Source organism: Lates calcarifer, linkage group LG7_2 (assembly GCF_001640805.2).
Source record: "Lates calcarifer isolate ASB-BC8 linkage group LG7_2, TLL_Latcal_v3, whole genome shotgun sequence".
NCBI lineage: Eukaryota > Metazoa > Chordata > Actinopteri > Centropomidae > Lates > Lates calcarifer.
In genome coordinates, this window is record NC_066854.1 from 9605723 (window position 1) to 9623654 (window position 17932).

Consider the following 17932-nt stretch of genomic DNA (forward strand, 5'->3'; position numbering starts at 1 on the left):
TGTGTTTGTCTTGACGGGTAAATTTCAGTTAGTTCTGAGTAAGTTGTGATGCTTCATGCTGTGTGAAAATATTCAGTAGGAAGCAAAGGAGCTTTTCAGACAGACAACATAAAATTGTTCTAATTATTACCTGAAATCTAACTCATAATTGTAGGGGAATGATTTGGGGAGTTGTAGAGGTCAATAATATTGTGATCATGAGCCTCTAAATTGAGCCATAGATATGGTTTATAGCACCAGGAGTGCAGTAGTTCATAACTCAAATGCTCTGCTCTAAGGCACCACCAACTTAAAAGCTGCACAAATCAATAGTTTTATGTTAACAATAGACCTAATGATTATGTGTAATGTGTAAGGGTTTGCTAATAGTGCCAAACCCACAGAGAATTACCACCCAACTCTGCAGTTCCTCTTTAGCTCTATGTAGCGTCTCAGCTTCAGTTTAGCTTATTGTTTCACTTTTCTGGTCCCACTTTGTTTCCAGCTGCTGGAGACAATGAAATATAAAAAGAAGCTCCACTGTATTCTACCTGACCAGTACCAAATTGCAGACAGCCAAACATAGCAACTAGCTTCAAAAAGCAGGCGTGTTTAGCAGCGAAATGGCCAAATACTTTTGCCAGCAGTTTGGGGAAAACAAAACTAGTTAAATTGGATCAATAATCAGGTGTCCAGAAACACGACTCCAAATGCATGCTAATATTACTCCATGTCTGCTGAATGTAAATAGGCCACCGTATGCTAACACTTTCAAGATAGCAGCTTTAGGTTAGGTGACAATATGTCATTGTTGTGGTTTTAGCTCCCAATGTGGCTAAAGAATCCCATTAATGTGGCTTTAAGAATCTTTTCTTTAATTTTAACAATTTTCTACAGACCCCAGGTATTTTCCAGTCCAAAAAAGAATTTTATTGGGTTTGATGGTGACACACTTCACTATTTTTTGCTTAATATTGTGACAAAGGTGTGAAACAATGAATATGTATCCTGTTTGTGACTGTAGTTTGTGGAATAACAGGTGCTGCACTTACATCTGCAGTAGCAGGCCTTGGCAACCGTGACAAAATATTTTGCCAGCAATCTTCTTTTGTTACAAATGATTAGCACCAAACACAGCTGTGTGTGGATGCTAACAGGGAAGTGCCTTCCAAAGACCACAATATGGTGGCTCCTAGGGAGACACAAATTCCACATACAATGGAAAAAAAAAAACATCCTCTCGAGACATTCCTCTCCACAGCCACAAACTTCCCCCAGAAATGTTTGGATTTTAATAGCTAATTTCACTTCTGCTAATGCGTGTCTCGGTGATGAATCTGAAAATGATTGTTTCATTAAAAGGATATTAAGTCTTGAAGAGGCGCATGTTTGGAGGCGTATTTGCGTTGACTGACACATCTCTCTCTCTCACACACACACACACACGTCTCCTGTCTTGCTGCTTCCTCCCCTCACCTCAGCTCCTCACTCTTGCCTAAATTTGGACATCCTGGCCGCTGACAAGGATGGAGAGCGAGCATCTGTATATGCAAATTGAAACCGTACATCACCTGCACTTTGTTCACCTCCAAACAACACGAGTGAGGCAGCCCTCTTCCTGCTTTGAACGAGGCTCTGCTTTTGTGCTCTAAGTCAGTTCATTCATGAGAAATTGTACCAGGGACAAAGACACAACAACTGAAATAAAAAGCCTGTTTTTATGATGGTCTCGTTTTTACAACCATTATTGCATCCAGTGAAAATTAATTTTAGGATGATGGAACACTCAGAGAATACAGACTGAGTCAGATTCAGGTTTATATCTTGCATTTAAAACAAATTCCCTGTGTCTTTGTGATCACTATTGCTTCTCCAACACATCTGGTGTATTGACTTGTCCAGTGATCGTAGCTAAGTACTCCTGTTTTTAGAAGCTAACATGCCTTTGGGCCCTGACCTATAAGTTAACGCCATCTTTGCAAAAAACATGTCCGACGCTGATGATTAAACAGTTCTGTCATTTTGAGGGATTTCACACATCAACCAGGCAACCGAGTGTGATCCTGCACCATCTGGTTTGAAGCCAGCGCTTCATATACTGTGATGCAAAGAAAGTGCATTATGTGGTATAAGCAATGATGAATACTGTGCATTCACACCATGTGCTTCATGGACTGAAAATGGAGAATCTGAAGCATTTTCAGTGCCTTGAACGTCATTGTCTAAGTATTTCTGTCTGTGTGTGTTTCCCTCCCTTTCCAGGATGACCATCAACGCAGAATGCCAGCTGCAACTCCATAATTTCCCAATGGACGAACACTCCTGTCCTCTCGTCTTCTCCAGCTGTGAATATTGGCAACGAACACGCACACACATACGCACACACACGCAGACAAATATGCACATATTCATGCATAACAATGCCTATATATGTAACACCTGCCAAAGTAAAACTTTTAAAGCCAAGGTAGAGAGAAAATAGAAACCAAGATGAGCAGTGTTGACAGATTTACATGAAAAGCCAATGAGTCAAAAGTTTTAAGCTGACATTTAAAGCTACAGGAAACCACAGCAGGGAGGTGTTTAGCAGCAGATAAAGGGAGATTTTTGGGAAAACTTTAAAGCGTTATTGGCTGCTTCAGTCGTACTGCACTGGGCTGGGGTTGCTGTGAGCCATTTAAAGTCAGGGGAAAACAGGCAGGTAAAGTCGTGTGAAAAATAACAGAATGTCACATTGCTGCTCTTTCGTCTTGCGCTGTGGCACAGAACTGAGAGCTCAGCTAAAGTAACGTGTCTTTTCATTTGGATTTCTATAGTCAGCTCTGTAGTCTCTCGCCCTCAGTGTGGGTCTGATAAAACAGTGCTGCAGATTTACACCCACTTTTCTCAGGCATTAAATTTCAGATGCAGTTTGGTCTGTGGTGGTAAATCAAGCTCAGCAGCTATTTGTATGAATTTCCCATGTTTTATACCTCTAATCAGGAACACCCTAAAGTACATATTGTATGAGACCAAACCATTTTCAGAGGTGCTGCCTTTCTTCCGTTTTATTGGTGCCAAACTTAGCTGTGGTCCTTTAGAAACTAAGGACAAACACAACTTGGCTGTGTACACCTAGATTTTTCAGGTTTACAAGACAAAACAAAAACATTTTATTTTGAAATATTGTTTTATAGACTAATTTGTATGTTGATTTTCTAAGATTCTCAATCATATTAATATTACTGGCAGGAATTCACAGAAACAAGGATGCACAGCATTATTTTAAGTCCAGCCCGTATTTCTTCCAGGTATTCTACGGAGAGAAGGATGCTGATAGTAGATCTGCCTCTCAATGTTTCATTGGATTCAGATGAAGGATCAGGATCTCTAATGATAAGGCAAAGAATGAAGCATCCAAAAACAGGATGTTAGGTATAGGTATATAGGAAGGAGGGATATAAAGGCAGTTCGGAAGAACCAAATGCAAATATTATTATTTTGAGGCAATGATTTGACTCAGTGAACTGCATTTATGTTAATGGATTCAATGGGTATACCTTCATTATGAGTAAATGCAAAGTGAGGCTCAGTACAGTTAATGAACAAAATGCTTAGAACCGCTTTCCTTACTGTAGCTGGCTTAGCTCAGAGTGATCCCAATGTTTATAGCCACATAGTAGTTCAGTTATAATGTTTCTACTGCTGCACTGAAGCCATAATAATGAGTTTCCATTCTTTATGCTTAACTAAGCCAACCTGCTGTGGTCTTGTGGTAGCTGGATGACATATTTCTCAAAATGTTGAACTATTCCTTTAAAGGTCAGCAAGTGGGTAAAAATAGGTATTGTTGCATTTAACAGTGCCTTATTATCTTACCCACCACCTAAAAAGCACCAAAATCCCATTATATTTAATATGAGAGGTCACTGTATTGGCACAGACATCTACCACTGCTAGATATGATTTAATTTTGGTAATAATCATTACCTGACACGACTGCAGATGGCAGTATTTGTCACTGGCCATTATTAAAGCTCCTCTCAATTGACTATTTTCGCATTTATATACAATTTGTTCACAGTGTGATGAGACCGGATGTTACAGTACTGTAGGTAGTGAAAGCGCTATTGACCGCAAATGGGTTTCCATTATGTCTCTGCTCTCAGTGAAAGGATTTGCAATAATAACCCCTTTTTTTCCCCCAGTCTCAGTCTATGACCATGTGGAGTCTGTGACCATTTTTTTTCTGCAATGGATGAACAGCTAGTGTCTTCAATAGCACTGAATTAAAGCTGTGGAGTTTTATATTTTATATGTGAAGCCGAGTGCTGCCATTACCCACGACATGTTGATAGCTGATTATTATTACTCAAACATATCTTGATTAAAAATCACTGCATAATTTCATGGTGTATGTTTTAGATTTGAATCTCTCCATTTAAAACTCATATAACTGTGCTTTATTCAGGGTTTTCTGATCTGTGCAAGATTTCCTGATAATTACGGAACATTGGAAATTACATTTGGAGATATTACTGAAAGAAAGCTCAAAATGGCAAAAGTTTAAGAGGTTTAATTACCTCTCAGAGTGGAACAAAATCATCTTGATAAAAAATTACAAAACTTTCACGTAACTTAACTCTTTTAGAAAACGTAAAGCTGCTTTCCAGATTTTCAAATGACTCTGGTGAGCCATTTATCCATTTGGAAGTTTGAAAGAAACCGTTTCCATCAATCTTAATATCACGACATAACAAGAGATGTTTTCAGATGCCAAAGCACATAAAGTAACTGAGCAGCGAGTGTTTGACTCAAGTTGCCTCCGTCTGTTTTCCATAAACACGTCGCCGCCCTACAAATGACACATTTTAATGGCAGATGGTTTGCAAGATGAAGATCTGCAGTAGAGGAGGATAGAGAGACAGAACTGAGATGACTTATAGTCTCTCCCAGTCATTGTACACCAGGATGAGATCTGATAATGAAGCTGCAATTGGCCCTCGCTATTCTCCAACGTCCAAACACATAATCCTACACGCTGTAACATCCACTGCTATCTCTCTCTTACTATTCAAGTGCGTGTGGCTGTTATTATGATATTGTAGAAGTCTGATGCACAAGGCTTTTAAAATCCTCTGTCTCTTCATCATGAAGCAAATTAGAAGACTCCCCATTATAGCTGTAATCAATTTCATTTATTGAGATAGAACAATATAAACACGATGAATGCGTCGATGGTCTTGCTAATCTTTCTTAGCAGTTCTGATTATTTTGAAAGCAGATGTATTCCTGCAGCATTATGCAAGAATCTGACATTTACAACATGTTCTGGATTCATTTCTGTTCTTGTTACACACAAGCTTTTATAAGTCATTTTATATTCACTGTACAATACATTGGAGAAAACACTTTTCTGACAGCTGGTGAGCTCGGTATAAAAGCTATGAAAAGCTTGAACTATGAAGCTTGAACTTGAACTACAAGCACTTTGGACTCATGCAAGCAACCACAGACACAGGCAATCACTTGCTGAAGAACACCCTCTGTGGTTCTATATTGGCAGGATCTTTACATTTTTACTGCACATGCCATTAAAATGCTGGCTATGACTGTGGGTACTTAGCGGTGTGCAAGAAATGTGACCTTTTCCTTTTGCTGCTTGTCAATCAGCTGTCAGCCACAGGATGAAATGCAAGAAACAATTTCTCAGAACTGTAACCATATATACTCCAATTTAATAGCAGCTTTGTAAGGCTGTAGATAAGCACAGTAGTGCTTTAAATGCTAACACATCTTAGTTTAGCATTTATGCATGCTAACATTTACTAATGAGCTATGAACTACAACCGAGGCTGGTTGGGAAAGTCATTAGTTTTGCAGGTATTTGGTCATAAACCAAAGTATTTGGGAGGGGGGGCTGATGATGAAACTAAAGGAAAGGTCAGGGGATCACCAACATTGTGGCAAACAGGAAACTGTGAATAAGTTTCATGATAGTCCGTGCAATAGTTGTAGGAACCATTAATATTTGTAGCAAATTTCCTAACGATCGATAAAATAGTTGTTGACATATTAGTCAAACCAGCTGTAAAATGATCACCATCAAAAAGGTGCAGAATTAACCGCATCTCAGAGCCGTTCAAACAGGCGAGTCATACATTTAAAGATGTAATCAGCAGATCTCATTCACTCCTGCCCAAAAAAGCTGAGGACCCCCATCATGACTGCCACAGGGCTTGTCACATTATTTGAAATCCCCCAGCAGAGGGGTTTTAAATGGTCAGTCATCAGGACTTGCCACTCTGATTTCCTGTTTTTCACTACTTTCTTGTGTTCATTTTGAAAAGCTCATCTGAAGCAGACTTTTTGAGTGTAAGTGTGAAAAACAAGGGAAATAATATTGAATGCTCAGAGTTTACATTCCCAAAGCAGCTGACACTGGAAATAAACTGTTACTGACCTTTCATACGGGTATGACTGTTGAAGAGAATTACTGCTCTGCAGTGGGTGAAAAAAAAGTGCTTGCAGTCTGCTGTTTTCTTTCCTCACTTTATGATAACTTATCTTTACTTAGCACACTGGACTGTATGTTCAGACAAGGGGAAGAACTGTAATTTTAAACATGCAGCCTTAGCACACCCACATGTGTTCATGCTGAAGGTAGATTATATAAGTATGGTTTCCACTTCTAAGACAATAAAATGAGCTTTAGAGAGTTTGGAAAATCACATAAAGCTATTCAAATCATAATTTCCCAGATGTGGTAAACTTTAGCCAGCCTAAAATGCAACCTTCTTTTAAGGTTGAATTCAAATTTGAAAGAATGTGAATGAAATGGAACTGCTGGTGGAAATCGGCTAACTTCGGCGAGACAGGTGGACTACTTTCTACTCTGAAGCTAGCTAGCCTAGTTTGTGTTTGTGTGTCCTTTTTCCAGTACTTAACAGCATAATGTTGTACTGTAATGGAAACTTACAGTAGCCTAGCTTGCTAGTTTCCATTTTTTGATTAAAATAAAACCGTAACAATATAATAGGTCTATTTAATTGTTGAAAAATGCAAATTGTTGAATTAAATTAAATAGCTTAAGTACATAACCTGTGCTGGGTTTTTGAAAAATGGGAAAAAACATAATTTCCTCACACAAAACGTGAAAAGGATTTAAGTTTGACTTTAAATCTCATCTCACTGGCAGATATCCTCACATATAACAGGATTTGTTTACAGAATTGGACAACCCTTGTCTTCTTTGCTCGGAGGATAGACAGAGAGAATATTACAGCCAAGGCCACGGCAGATTGTAATTTATAACATTGGGTGAGAACATGTTACTTCAGGGGGCTTTTAAAAGGCATAAGAGATGACAAACATTTAGCCATGAAGATACACTGGTAACACAATGGTAATACGGTTTGCAGTAAAGATAATTGTACAAATACACCAAGGGAAATATGATGGCAATTACATTTGCCATCTATATTAGAGTTGCATCATGGTGATTGCTCTTCTTGGTTATAGATGGCTATCCTCTAAATGAGATCATTTACATAATTTGTCTGGTTTCCACTACAGGGAACAACAAGGCTTGACACCTGCTCATTATTGCTGTCATTCATTTTTCTATGTAAAACTGCTTCAACTTGTCAAATTAGTTCAGCTTTATTTTTACATAGAGACACTGTATTTAGCGTATTAGCTTCAACAGAAATTCAACTTCCTACATACTTATGTTACCTGTGTTAAACTCTTCCACATGAAATCCAGCTGGTTTTAATGCTAAACATGTCCAGGATCAGTGCAGTACAAAGTGGTTCCAGCTTTACACCATTTCAAACAGGTCATTCTCCAGGCTCCTCTATGGAAAAGTACTATTACATGTCAAGTCTAACAACAGGCTTGTCACAGAAATATATGGAAGATACAGTCTATACACAAAAAAATATAAATTGCCATTTAATTGCAAGTAATACTAAATTTAATTACATGTTAGAGTGGATATTTGTTAACTGCGGTTGCACTACTACAGATTCCAAGCAAACAAGTTAATGGTAATTGCTCAGTTGGTCTGCAGTCCACTGAATTGCCTATGAAAACTTGCTGTATAAATTTGTATAAATCATGCATAAATCAGGTATAAATCATGCATACAATAAAAACTGCATTGCTGCATTAATCTTTCCTGTATTCTCTGCCTTCAACTTTTATCTCAGTCTTTTTCTCCTGCTTTCCCTCTTTCTTTCACACACCTAACTCGCTCTCTGTGTGGTTTCCAGACGGCTACCCACGGGACGAGATTGTGTACAAGTGGAAGCGAAACTCAGTGGAAACTTCAGACCAGAAATACTGGAGGCTTTACCAGTTTGATTTCATGGGGCTCAGAAACACCACAGATGTGCTCACAACGACAGCAGGTAAGAAAGGCGGCAACAAAAGGTCGAGGAAAGGCCAAGAACGCTGGGACTTTAGTCACAAATAACATACTGAATGGCTGCATTTCACAGTGTTATGGCTAATAGTAATATAAAACTTTATTGATGCCTGCAGGGAAATTCTGCTTTTATTTCTACCCTACCCTGCAGAGAGGTCAGAGGTCAGTTCTCGTTGCAGACTTGCAGGTAGAGCCAGTAGGATTTCAGAGTCTTGCTTGAGAACTCCTCAGCTTCTCGAGCTGCTTGACTACCTTTGTGCCCCGAGCTTTGCACAGGTTAACATTAGCACCATGCCCATAAATGTAATCATATAACTACAAGCTCAAAGCTCATAAGTATTCCCCTCGGGTGTAAGGGCAAATAGGTTTTTCCACTGACATTAATCACCAAGATTAAAGATTAAAAAGGAAGTTTAATTATTCAATCCTTTTCCTTCTCTCTTCCCATGCTTTCAGTGTGGTTATTAGGCTTTGTGTTCTTTGATGATTTGATTTAAGTTTGTTGTTTGGGAGGCGGTGGCAGCTGGATAAATATTGCTGCTCCAACAGGTGCCAATAATTATATCCATAACTGGCACAGGGTGGACAAGTTCCTAATACATTTTTAATGCTTTCATGTGACCCTTGCAGTTAAAAACAGATTCTAATGGCTTAATAAGTGAAGCACTATGAATGGGGGAGATAGAGACAGACTATAACACAGTGATTTTTAACCCCTATTAACCTTGTTTATGAGCTGCATATATTCCTTCTAGTTTGTGCCATACGGTCTTTTGTCTTTGGAGAGGCATGCTTGGATCTGCATAATGTGTCCTTATTCAGCTTTCTAAAAGCTGAACCTCCGTTCATGAATATTCCAGGAACAAGAGTACTTGGCATGATTAGGAGAGGGATAACAGGGAGTGGCTTCAAATTATTAAAGGAGCTCAGTGGAAATTAGCTGCACAGCCTCATTTTGTTTGTAAAATGTCCCAACACATGACATAACTAAATCAAATATCAGATATGTCCCTCTTTTAAACTTAACGTTGACAAATTCAGGAAATAACTGTTTGTATAAGTCTGTCACCCACTGGGAATCTTTTATCTAATGAGAAACTGCTGTTGTATCTTTGTGTTTCTGATCACGAACAAAAAAAAGGTGACTGATGAGTGCATTCATCCCGAGACACATTGATGGTCTTATAAATTCTATGTTTTCCTGGACTCCTGCTGCAGCGTCAAAACACAGCCAAACTAATTTTCTGCTGAGATGCTCAAAAGCAACGGCAAACCTACACATCTACCTCATGCTGTTCAAGAAAATTAGCCGTTTTCTCATTTATTACCTCGTTTCTTTTTCCTGTTTCACTTGCCGGAGCTCTATCTCACGCATGATGATTAGATACCCAGCTAAAAATACCTATCATTAATATATGTCATGACAAACTTCGAAAGTGCTGCGTTTCTCTTCCTCTCTCTCTCATTCCCCTCGTTGTCTTTCTCCCTCTCCCCACTTTATCCTTCATCCCTCATAAACACTGGAGGCATGGGGCTGTTTTAATGAGGACAGAGTGGACAGATCCCCGGCCACAGTGCCACTGGGGACCCCCGCCGCAAATCCACCGTCGTTATCAATTCAGCAGCGTCCTCTTCAAAAGGCCCCAACGTGGAATCCCAAACACTTCAGTGCTTTGTTCTACGATCCCATCGCAAATTCCCCAAAAGCTTCCATTATGCCCTTTTCTGCAGTTACATTGCAGAAATGCTGATGTTCTTCCTTTTCTTTCTTTACATGTCCACCCTGGAAATATTTCAAATGCCTTTTTGTAAAGAATCTGCAGAGAAATTGCTGACAATCCCACACCTTGTTCTCTGATTGCATCCTTGATTACAACACTGACATTCTATTTAATGTCCCCTCTCTATTTCATGTATGAGATCTGTCATACATCCTTTGTCTGTGCTCACTAACCTGCAGCTGAACACAGATCACATTAAAATCACAGGTGGTAGTCATAAAACTATGATGGAGGTATTACTGAATGTGGAAGACACATGACCAGGCATGCAGGCATTAAAAAAGAAAAGTATTGACCATTCACTTAACCCTTCCTTTGAACTGACTCTCCAATCGTAGCTTAGCAATAGGTACAGCAGGCCTGTTGAAGCAGTGCACATGAAAGAGTGATATCAGTATTTAAAGTTTATACAAACATTAGCATTTCTGTCATGCCCTCTTCCAAGTATAAAAGTATACAAAAGTATTTCATTTAAAACACTGATCAGTTCTCAATCTTACATTTTTTGTTACATACATATAACCGCGACTAACTCTGCATTACAACACAAAAACATACAATGTGCTTATTCATTTCCATGTCTTGTCCTTGACTGATAATTTTTTTTACCTGGGATATGTTAGATTTACGAAACTATCAAGACCCCTTTTACAAGATTATCATTTTAAAACAAGTCAACTGAAAATTTTAGCAGTGTTTTCAACCAATGTGTAGGGCTAACGTTAACTTAATTAGCTAGTTACAGCTGATAAAAGAGCGTCAGTAGCTACAAATGAGAAAACTGCTTTGTCTATTTCTGTTTGAAATTATTGAAAAATTACCTAGTACTTCAGCTGCCATGATTTTCATTGTAAACTGCAGATGTGTTGTATAAAAATGTCAGTGAAGCAGGGTTTTTTTTTTTTAAATTTTCCTCCTCAGTGCAAAGATTGAACTGACAACCTTCAGGTCAGGGTAAACCTGAGTAAGGAAAGTGAACAAGCAGCACTTTTTTCTCTTTCATTGCCCCCTCTGTGGTGCCCTTGAGCAAGACCATGAATCCCCTAACTGCTCCAATGGAGCCGCTCAGTAAGTCAACAGATCAGACTGGGGTCGTACTGCAGCTTCTAGGTGTGAGTGTGGAAAACTCATATAGGATTTCTCTCAGCAAAACTTCTAAAATAATTTAACGTAAAAAAAAAAAAATCTAGTCAATTTAATATAAGAAAAACCTTGTTTATACTTGCAGTTACTCAAACTTGACTACTGAAAGCATCACCAATATATCCTTTTACATAACAAACACAATGAAGCAAATAAGGATATTTAAAGCATCTATTGACTAAATTAACAACTTTCCTACTGTGATGACTAACATGAATTTACAAAAATATTTATATGAGATTGTGGGAAATTTTCAAAAGTTTGTATGGAAGACAAATGTCCTGATATACATGTTGTTTCTTTAAAATCACTGCAATTGTGCATCAGTTTATTGAAGAAGGAGGCAGCCTCAGTAACAACATTTTAGCCGAGTTATCTTAAGGTCATTTTCCTTTAGGAGTAGACTCAACTGTATAGCATGACAGAGAGTGTGGACAAGTGTAGGGCAGGCAACTCGGACTAATAAGTATTCTGGAGGAGTGTGTAAACAGAGGGGTTGTTACTGTCCTAACAGAATGTAAACAGGAGGGGCTGTTTGCTACAATGCACAGTTAGAGCACAGAAGTCACCACACTGCAGCTATAGATAGTCCATCTGGGAATGTACATTTGTGCAGCCTCCATTCAGTTATTAATGTAAGTTAAACAGTATTATCCTGCAACATTAAAATAGAATAACTGCAAAATGACGCTTATCTTCTGTGCATTAAACTGACAAATGAAACATTCTGTCGACAGCTTCTACAACTGTGCAGTGCTGAGAGCGAGGAAGTGGAGAATAATTCAGGCAACAATGAATTGTTATTTTATTTACCCCTGTTGGTATATAAAATTGTTTATTTATTTGTTTATTTTAACTAACCAGTATTAACAGGCTTTGGATTGCTTTGGAAGAAGACACAGTCTATCATGGACATAAATGGGAACATAAAATAAAACCAGACAGTTTTATTTAGTTAAATAGCAAAATACACTGTTTTATATTATGCCTGCTGTGTTGTGATTAAGCTCTGCTTTGTTGCAGAGGAGAAAATTAACCAGCTCATTTGCAGTAGTCTCTGTGATATTTAGTAACCTAATTCTTTTTAATACAAGGTCTGATTACATGCATCCTTCCATAATGGGTCAGAGGTATGAAATTCCCCTTTTTAGTCTTATTTTCTTTGTACTGGCAAACAGAGGAGTTCTCACTTCTCACTTCTCATGTTACTGAGGATGTGAGACAGGGTGAGCTCATAAAAGTGGTGACTAAAATGTACATCAAACAACAACTTTCAGCAGTTTACACTGAAACATCAAGTGAACACAACTTGCACTGTAACATGATGTTATTCAGTTGTTGTTTATTATGAAATACAATAATCCTTCCTCAGAGTAAAGACCAAAAAATATACCTTTTTTCTACATTTGTCTCTGTTTCTAGCTCATAGTTAACACCGAATCAACTGGGGAGATATTGTTTATAATAATAAGATCTCTCAAAACAAATCTTTTTTTCAGTATATTTATTTAAAATGAGGTATATATTGTGCTGTGGTATGGAAAGGTTAATTATTATTGTTAATTATTACCCTAGTACCCACTACACATGCATGTGTTTAATTGTTATTCAGTTATCAGCACATACATGAGAACTGATGTGTGTGTGTGTGTGTGGGGGGGTGTCACTGAGGCTGCACCCCCGTTCCTCACAGCATCAGGTGTTGAGCGTAATGGGAGCAGTGGGTTTGAAAGGTTGCACTGGAAGTCAGCATGACAGACTTTTAAAAGTAGAAAGGCCATCTGGATTTAGTTAGGAAAAAAAAAATCTGTCTCTTTGGTGCCAATCCAACTGCTGGAGCCCCAGGCGACCACATAGCTCACATATGCCTCAAAACGACCCTGGACATCACAAAAAAGCAAAAACCTGGAGGCACTGTTCAGATAACTGTTCTGCACTGGTACACATTTGCAACTGTGAGAGAGATAAACACTGCTCTGCGCCAGTGTCACCAGGACACCACGCTCTTTATTCATTGCACCTGGCGATTAAAACGACTATTTCAATTCCATCTCAAGTGTGAGGTGAGATTCAGCTGCAAGCGGAGGACAAAAGGTCTCTTTCTACAGATGTTTTATTCAATTCGACATCCTTTTTACGGAAATGCCTGAGTGACGGCAAATTATCAAACAGCATTCTTAAGTAATATTTAAAGTAATGCTCCTCTGATGCTTCGAACTTTGTCAAGGTTACAGAACAATGGCTTTTGTTCGCCAAGTGTTGTAGCTCAATATCCCTCCTGCTGTCAATTAAGGCTCGCAATAACAAGCATCTTATTGTAGTTAGGCCATTAAAGAGGCAGCAGAATAAATTCTGTCACTCTCCTCATTTTTCTTCCCCTCACCCTGACAGTGCCATTGTATAGTTGCTCAAGTTAGAGATACGTTTCCCTTTACTTTATGGGCTCCGTTAGGGTTTTTCTGTCCTCTGCTCTCACCTTTTTTTTCAGCTATCTCGTCTCTGTCTCTGTCTCTGTCTGCCCTCAATTTGATCCAGATTATCTTACTTTGAGCAATTATAGACTTAATTCCAAACTATCATAGAAGGAACCGAACACTTACTGATGTTTTGTTTGACCAATAATAACAACTTTGACAATTTCAGTAGAGTTTATGGGCTCTTAGCCGCACTGAAACAGCCTTAATTAAAGTTACTGAGGACCTTCAGACACTTCTGATGGTCTTGTTAGAAAACCGTGCTGATTACACTCTGACATTGTTTCAGTTAAACAGAACAGAAAATGCCTGGTTTTGTATGCGGTGTTCCCCAGGGTTCATTCCTCAGCCCCCTCGCTGTTTTTGCAAGAGCTTCAATCCTCAATCCTGTTAGTCCCAGAGATGATATACAGGTCTGTCTTGTTATATAATCAACTGACTAATGTGCTGACTGTCACAGCTTTCTGATAAAGTCCGGAATAAAGTAGAGTCTGCTGTTAAAAATCTAAAAAAAAAAAAAAAAAAAAGGTTTCTGGTGTCTGTTTTGATGACCAAGTAAAGAGCACAGCGTGATGTAGCTCCCAGCTACATATCAGACTTTTTTAATTACTCATGAGCCAGTGTGCTGCTTCAGATCCTCGGGGATGATGGTCCGTAGTTTATGAGTGGGGAAAAAAGTGCAACTTACAATACCAGGGTCACCTTACAATATAGCAAGACTTAAAGAGCAATTTTACCTCTGGAAATGGGTCCATTTCTTAAAACTATGTACTGGAAAGGTGCTGTCTTTTTTATTGGTGCAATATGAATGGACACAATTAAGCAAACAAATGTTGTATTTGCTATTATTCTATGGGGGAAACTCCTACAAAAATGTACTGTACAAGGCTTCTTTCACAGCCACTCTCTTGCCACTGCTGTTATTTCTACATGCCTCCACTTGGAGAGTGTTTATAAAAGGCAAGTGGCGAATTTATTTCAAGTTAGCATTGACCACCGTTATATTCATGTGCACTGAGTCTACAAATATGTGTGTCATGTCTGTAAATTCAGATTTGATTATGAGCTATGACTCAGAAGTATTGTGAAGTAAGCGATTCTTGGCACTAATTGCAGCTCACGTCTCTCCCTTGTTTCTGCATTTTCTGTTTCTCAACAGGTGACTATGTGTTGATGACAGTGTACTTTGACCTCAGCAGAAGGATGGGCTACTTCACTATTCAGACATACATCCCCTGTATCCTGACTGTGGTCCTGTCATGGGTCTCCTTCTGGATCAAGAGTGATGCTACGCCTGCAAGGACAGCCCTAGGTACACAACACCACCACCCATGTATATGTGCAGGGAACTTAAATTCAAAAGGACTTGTGTAACTTAATCTTCCTTGGGAGCAGTAATTTTTTTGCAATACTTTTTAATGTTGCTTTTCTGTTTCAGCCAAATTGGCAGATAACTCCTGTCATCCGTTTGCTTTAATTGAAGTGATGGGAATACTTTCATGAGAGGATATAAAACTTCCTGCCCCTGCTCATTCAGGCTGCGTTAGTGTAATATGAGGGAAATGAGTCGGAAGTTGGCGGCAGGATTTAAAACCTTCTGATAATTCCTGTTCAATCTGAGATTTAGACATCTTGATAGCAAAAGCAATAATCTCTTTTTTGATTGGTAATGGCAATATTATAACTCAGTCTTTGTCACTGTAGTTATTACTAGCAAAAGCAATCATATTACTAGAATACTTGCACATCACTGAACATTACTGTGGAGCAAAAGACAGCAAATGAAGAGGAAGTCATTGTGTGTCTGTCTGTGTGCATTTGCAAAATGAATATGTATGTTTCATCGTAACTTTAGCTGTGCATTAAGCCATTTTGAAAATTTATGTCCCATCAGTGTGGCTTGTTTTTTGTCCTTTATTGTGGCATTAATCTTATTTTTCTTTGCATGAGTTGACATTTGTTTTGAATTATTTCCCTCTCCTGCTGCATGCCTGCCATTAGTTCATTTGCTTTCCTGTGGATGATGATGTTGTGAAAGGTGCTCATGGTTCCATGTTTAAAGTGAAATTCAAGGTAAGTGCCTGAGTAGGTCATGTCCATGTAATGTGCTCTTAAATAGTAATAGGATACTTCTGAATTTACCATTTCATTTCCCCTTAAGATGTGCTATAGTTAAAATGATGAGTGGGCAACAAGAAGAATATATACTGTATATACTGTATATGATGCTGGATGTAAGTCTGGATAGTCACTGTTAAATAAGCTATTTTTTCAGCCATAATAACATTTCAACATAGAACTACGAGTCCAGAGAATGGTTGCTCATTTACTCTCCTGTAGACTTGGTTGCAGCGTAACAGTGTAAATTGGAGCACAAATTAGCAGCTTTCCCATGGTTTCACATTCACACATTTAGGCCAGGAAGCCCCCAAGTACCCCAGTTAGCTCCCTGGCTCTGTGGCACTTGCTGAAGGTTAGACTCTAACTTATTAAACTCCACCACCCAACTTGACCAAGAACTCAACCCGAGCTGGCATCTCCAACCTGCAGCTACCTTCACCCCCTTACTGTCACTTGAATCAAAACAGCGCAAACAACTCTGAAGTGCTTTAATTCCACTCAGTCCCCCCTGCCCTTCATCAGCCTGCTAGTCAGCCAGTATCAAAGAAGGTCATCTGGAACGTCTCAGTGGTAATAAAGGAGTAATACTGGAGTTCAGTTCCTCCCTATTCGTTCAAGAAGAAGAAGAAGACAAAAACTTCAGCCGACAGTCGAACAATAAAGTCGTCTCATGTTGTATCAAATTCACTAATGACAAGCATGTGCCGGACCAAACGGAGCCTCTCCTTTTAGTGCTGTAAATGGAAAGCTGATCATAATACAAGATTGTGCTCAGATGGAGTTCTGCTCAGCTTACTTTTTGCTGTTAGGTTGATGAAAGATGACACGATGACAGCTGAACATCAAAACAGTGTGAAGCAGATGAGATCAAGAGAGACAACAACACAAAGGTTTATTTTCAGTGCGTTAAGAAATGCTGGTGTTTGTAGGAGCGGCAGATATGTGTTGAGATACTACTGCTTTCTGGCACTTTACCAAAAGCCTCATAACTAGTAGATTAAGATACATCAGAGAGGTTTTACTTCATATTAATTTGGCTACAATGAAACAGCTTTTTTACCAGTGTAGGAAAGATTAAGGATTACTGTGTGACACCTGTAGCTGCTGCTGTGTCTCCCAGCTTTCACTTAATCACAGTGTGCGTGTGTGCCTGTCTTACTCTCCATCACTCTGTCAACCTGTCTGTCTGCTCAGTGTAGACAACAACCGAAGGCAGCCAAAGCTTACAGTACCCGGGCAGTGGTGTGATACATCACCAAAGGCAGTGAAAGGCTTGTGATATCCCCTCAGACAACAGGTAGCAGCATAGCAGCAAGCTGCCCCAGTCCCGATAAACATCCACATTCAGCTCAACAACAGAAAGTCATTTAGCCTTTCTTCCCTAGTACATCGCCCTCGTTTTCAGGTTGGCCTGAGACCTGATCCAGAGGCTGAAGGGGAGAGGACAGATAAGAGGAAGAAAAGCTGAGCTGCGAGAGAGGGACAAAGCCAGAGTGTAAAGCAAAGTGAAGGCCTCTGGCACGCGGTGGCAGGGAGAAATGTCAGCAACGGGGGGGGGGGGGGGGGGGGTCGGTCAGATCACGGAGGGGGCGAAGTCTGAGAAAAAGGCAGGTGATGCTGCCCCTCCCCCCCCGGGCTGAGTTCCTTGACAAGCTGCTAACATGTTCCAGGTGGTATTTCCAAAGACCTGTCACTCACCCGCTACTCCTTCAGCAGGCAGGACATTTGGATAGCAACGGGCAAGTAAGAGAGCTGAACTCCAGGTTGATTCCCATTAGACCTCAATCTCTGCAGCTCAGACAGATTTTGGAAGAGATACGGGAGGTTGTTGATGGGGAAATAAACTCACCCCGAGGCATGAGTTGAGAATGTAGGGTAAAAAAGAACTGTGGTTCTGGAGTTAATTGAACTGGGTAGTAACATCCATCATCATGCTACACAGAACTATCTAGGGTAATACAGAATAATATCACAGTGCCAGACAAGTTCATTTCAAGACCAATTCACCAATTGGAAAAAATATA

At 39.4% G+C, this 17932-nt stretch overlaps 1 protein-coding gene across 1 annotated transcript in view; it reads left to right on the forward strand.

The window, feature by feature from the left end:
- Positions 1-17932, forward strand: part of LOC108891882 (gamma-aminobutyric acid receptor subunit gamma-3) — an 83843-nt gene that overhangs the window by 54294 nt on the left and 11617 nt on the right. The window contains exons 6-8 of the mRNA XM_018689222.2: positions 2242-2324; positions 8235-8372; positions 14947-15099. Coding sequence (XP_018544738.1) covers positions 2242-2324; positions 8235-8372; positions 14947-15099 — 374 coding nt within the window. The remainder of the gene's footprint in view (positions 1-2241; positions 2325-8234; positions 8373-14946; positions 15100-17932) is intronic.